Raw genomic sequence first — 4,656 nt, forward strand, 5'->3', positions numbered from 1 at the left:
TTTAGATATAGCTCCCATATATAGTTTTGTCCGATTTTATGTAAATGGTGCACCAAAGTTCCTATATACCTTTCGATTTGCACGAAATTTGGCATAAAGTGCTGAATTAGGTTAAGAAAGGCGTGTGCCAAGTTTCGAGAAAATCGGGTCAGATTTATATGTAGCTGCCATACATATCTTCGTCCGATTTAAGGGTCTCAGAAGTCCCTATATATCTTTGGATTTACACCAAATTTGGCACAGAGTACTGAATTAGGTCCAGAATGATATGTACCAAGTTTCGACAAAATCGGTTCAGATTTAGATATAGCTCTTATATATAGTTTCGTCCGATTTACGGTAAATGATGCACCAAAGTCCCTATATACCTTTCGATTTGCACGAAATTTAGCTTAGAGTACTGAATTAGCTTCAGAATAATGTGTGCTAAGTTTCGAAAAAATCGGTTCTGATTTAGATAAAGCTCCCATATATATTTTCGTCGGATTTAAGGGTCTCAGAGTTCCCTATATATCTTTCGATTTACACGAAATTTAGCACAGAGTACTGAATTAGGTCCAAAAGTATGTGTGCCAAGTTTCGACAAAATCGGTTCAGATTTAGATATACCTCTTATATATAGTTTCGTCCGACTTAAGGTAAATGGTGCACCAAAGTTCCTATATATCATTTGATTTGCACGAAATTTGGCATAGGGTACTGAATTGGGTTCAGAATGATGTGTGCTAAGTTTCGTGAAAATCGGTTGGGATTTAGATATAGCTCCAATATATATTTTCGTCCGATTTAATGTAAATTGTGCACTGAAGCCCCAAAAATAAGTATATAGAATATCACAACGTGGTGAAGGGTATCATATAGTCGGCCCAGTCCGACTTTACTGCTTTCCTTACTGGTTTTTAATTAAGGCCGTTTTTGGGTATTTTTGAAAAAAATAGTCCCTTGAAAAATATTCTTTATATCTCCAAGATTTATTTGATGGTCAGAATAAAAAATCGTTTTAAAATCCAGGGGTCTAATAGCTGCGTTTAGAATTAAAATATATTTTTTGTTTTTAAATAAAATACATTTTTTCTTCTCGTTAAAAAATATTCAGGGAATATTTAAAAATTTATTGTATAAACCTCCTCGAATTCTTATTCTTTACCATGTTTTGCTTTACCCTTCAAGAGACCTTTCTTGGCCTTTTCCTCGGCAATGCAATATGACACCTGATACGAATAATCACACTTCTCTTCAATGTCCTCAAAACGATTTTTACAATCTTCAGCAATTTTTAAGCCTTCCTCTGTCATTTTCTTTCCTTTGCCCATTGATGACATATTCAATTTGCCATTTTCATCTAAATGACCCGAACTTTCTAACATGCAATGGGTATAGCATTTCATGCGATTATCGATGTCGGTGGAACCCATTTTGGCCGCCTTCCACATGCCAAGGAATTCCTTTTTGGAGAGCTCATTATCGGCCAAGCATTTGGCATGCTTGCGGGGATCCTTGCGGGCGGAAGTCTAAAAGGGGTTTGGAAATTAAGTTATTAAAATATAAAAAAAAATATTGGAAATAATTACACTGGCGACCAAAATTAAAGCCACACAGACGAAAATATTGAAAACTTTCATTTTTCGGGGTGTCTTGAAAATATAAAACCTGCTGAACTGTTTCCATTGCCAGTCCACTTTTATAGTAGCGAAAAGTGATGTGTATCTTGTGAATCAATATTTCGTGTCAATTGTTGCAGAATTGAATAGCATTAGGTATTGAATTCAATTTTATGTAATTATTAGTTTGAAAATAATAAATTTGTTTTGGGAAATATTTATAATTATATATTGGGAAAAATGGCACATAAACAAGGAAATCTGTAGGACCCTGACAAAATATATTTTATACCCTTCACCACACTGTGGTACAGGGTATTATGTCTTTGTGCATATGTTTGTAACAGGCAAAAGGAAATGAGATAGACCCTTTGGTTCCTTTTGAGAATATGCATAGAATCCCCTTTTAAACCGATTTATGCATGCCCGTCCGTCTCTCTGTCCATGTTAAATTGTTAACAAAGTACAGGTCGCATTTATGATCCGAATTGGATGAAAATTGACATACGTCACTTATTTGGCTCAAGGACGAACCCTATTGAAATTGGGAAAAATCGGATCAGATTTAGATGTAGCTCCCATATGTATATTCGTCCGATTTAAGGTAAATGGTGTACCAGAGTCCGTATATATCTTTCGATTTGCACGAAAATTGGCACAGTGCAATGAATTGGGTCTAGAATGATGTGTATAAAGTTTCTTGAAAATCGGATCAGATTTAGATATAGCTCCCATATATATATATCCGTCCGATTAAAGGTAAATGGTGTACCAAAGTCCCTATATATCTTCCGCCGATTTGCACGAAATTTGGTATAGCGTACTGGAAATATAGTTCCCATATATATTTTCGTCCGATTTAAAGGAAATGGTGCACCAATGTCCCTATATATCTTTCGATTTGCACGAAATTTCGCACAGCGTAACGAATTGGGTCTAGAATAATATGTGTTAGGTTTCCTAAAAATCGGTTCAGATTTCGATATAGCTCCCATATATATTTTCGTCCGATTTTATGTAAATGTCCTTATATATCATTCGATTTGCACGAAATTTAGCATAGCGTACTGAATTGAGTCTAGAATGATGTGTGCAAAGTTTCGTGAAAATCGGTTCCAATTTAGATATAGCTCCCATATATATTTTCGTCCGATTTAAGGGAAATGGTGCACCAATGTCCCTATATATCTTTCGATTTGCACGAAATTTCGCACAGCATAACGAATTGGGTCTAGAATGATGTGTGTTAGGTTTCCTCAAAATCGGTTCAGATTTCGATATAGCTCCTATATATATTTTCGTCCGATTTTATGTAAATGTCCCTATATATCATTCGATTTGCATGAAATTTAGCATAGCGTGCTGAATTTAGTATAGAATGATGTGTGCAAAGTTTAGTAAAAATCGGTTCCGATTTATATATAGCTCCCATACATATTTTTGTCCGATTTTACGTAAATAGTGGACCCAAGTCCATATATATATTTCGATTTGCACGAAATTTGGCATAGCGTACTGAATTAGGTCTAAAATGATGTGTGCTAAGCTTCGTGGAAATCGGTTCAGATTTCGATATAGCACCTATATATATTCGTCCGATTTTATGTAAATGGTTTCCTATATATCATTCATTTTGCACGAAATTTAGCATAGCGTAATGAATTGAGTTTATAATGATGTTTGTTAAGTTTCGTGAAAATCGGCACAGATATAGCTCCCATATATATTTTCATCCGATTTTATCTAAATGCTACACCAAAGTCCCTATATATCTTTTGATTTGCACAAAATTTGGCATAGCGTACTGCATTGAGTCTAGAATGATGTGTGCAAAGTTTCTTGAAAATCGGTTCAGACTTAGATATAGCTCCCACATATATTTTCGTCCGATTTTATGTGAATGGTGCTCCAAAGTCCCTATATATCTTTTCGTTCAATTTTGGGAGACATGTGTAGAGTATACCCAAAGTGGTGAAGGGTATTATATAGTCGGCCCAGTCCGACTTTACTACTTTCCTTACTGTTTTGTTTTTTTTTTTTTTTCAATTAAAAAATTTTAATGCATTTTTGAAAAATTTATCATTTATCAACATTCGTATTCCTAGTGTAGATTATTTGATGATTCACCTCCCAAAAGGGCTTTCATTGACATTGCCTGGGCAATACAAGTCGACACCTGATACGAATAATCACATTTTTCTTCAACATTTTCGAAACGATCTCTGCAATCTTCAGCAATTTCCACATCATTCTCTGTCATTTCCCTATCTTGGCCCATTTTTGCGATATCCAATTTACCATTATCATCCAAATGACCCGAACTTTCCAAAATGCAGTGGGTATAACATTTCATACGATTATCGATGTCGGACGAACCGCTGTTGGCCTCTATCCATAACTCATTGTATTCGTCATCGGAAATGTTATTTTCGGCCATACATTTTGTATGCCCGAGATCATCCTCCTCGGCTGAGGTCTAAAGGGGGATTGGCATTTTGAATACAAAAAAAAAAAAAAAAAAAGATTGAACAGTATTTATTTTTGAAAATACTTACACTGGCGACCAAAATTAGAGCCACACAGAAGAATATATTGAAAACTTTCATTTCAATTGGTTTTTCAGAATTTTTTGGTTCCCTGAATAAGTGGAAATTGTTGCATTGACTTTTATAGTAGCAGAACTGAGTGGTATTTGGTGTAGCAATATATCGTGTCAATTGTTTCAGAATTGAATAGAATTGCGTATTGAACTTCAGATAATTTAATTATTAGTTGGAAAATAATTAATTTGTTTTCGAAAATATTCATTTTATGCAAAAAATGATACCTAAACCAGTAAGGAAATTAGTAAAGTCGGACTGGGCCGACTATATGATACCCTTCACCTCTTTGGGTATATGTACAAATTTCGTGCAAATCGAAGGATATATAAAATCGGACGAAAATATATATGGGAGCTATATCTAAATCTGAACCGATTTTCACCAAACTTGGCACACATCAGTCTGGACTAAATTCAGTACGCTATACCAAATTTCGTCCAAATCGAAGGATA

General features: G+C 34.7%; 2 protein-coding genes across 2 annotated transcripts; both read right to left on the reverse strand.

The window, feature by feature from the left end:
• Positions 1-1,136: 1,136 nt before the first annotated feature.
• Positions 1,137-1,622, reverse strand: LOC133335436 (general odorant-binding protein 57c-like). The gene is made up of 2 exons (XM_061543712.1): positions 1,572-1,622; positions 1,137-1,511 (listed from the first exon to the last, which is right to left on the reverse strand). Exons 1-2 carry the CDS (start codon positions 1,620-1,622, stop codon positions 1,137-1,139), a joined length of 426 nt encoding a protein of 141 aa, XP_061399696.1.
• Positions 1,623-3,702: 2,080 nt separating this feature from the next.
• LOC133335426 (general odorant-binding protein 57c-like) lies at positions 3,703-4,207 on the reverse strand. Its single transcript, XM_061543701.1, has 2 exons — positions 4,157-4,207; positions 3,703-4,077 (listed from the first exon to the last, which is right to left on the reverse strand). Exons 1-2 carry the CDS (start codon positions 4,205-4,207, stop codon positions 3,703-3,705), a joined length of 426 nt encoding a protein of 141 aa, XP_061399685.1.
• Between the last annotated feature and the right edge of the window lie 449 nt (positions 4,208-4,656).

Source organism: Musca vetustissima, unplaced genomic scaffold, assembly GCF_032173495.1.
Source record: "Musca vetustissima isolate MV318-11 ecotype Yass unplaced genomic scaffold, APGP_CSIRO_Mvet_v1 utg72107, whole genome shotgun sequence".
Classification (NCBI taxonomy): domain Eukaryota; kingdom Metazoa; phylum Arthropoda; class Insecta; order Diptera; family Muscidae; genus Musca; species Musca vetustissima.

Bases quoted from the DNA above. Each gene is read 5' to 3' on its own strand.
- LOC133335436 (XM_061543712.1), bottom strand. From the start codon at position 1,622: ATGAAAGTTTTCAATATTTTCGTCTGTGTGGCTTTAATTTTGGTCGCC. The intron at 1,512-1,571 runs GTAATTATTTCC...AACCCCTTTTAG, and splicing joins CTTTAATTTTGGTCGCCAGT to ACTTCCGCCCGCAAGGATCC.
- LOC133335426 (XM_061543701.1), bottom strand. From the start codon at position 4,207: ATGAAAGTTTTCAATATATTCTTCTGTGTGGCTCTAATTTTGGTCGCC. The intron at 4,078-4,156 runs GTAAGTATTTTC...ATCCCCCTTTAG, and splicing joins CTCTAATTTTGGTCGCCAGT to ACCTCAGCCGAGGAGGATGA.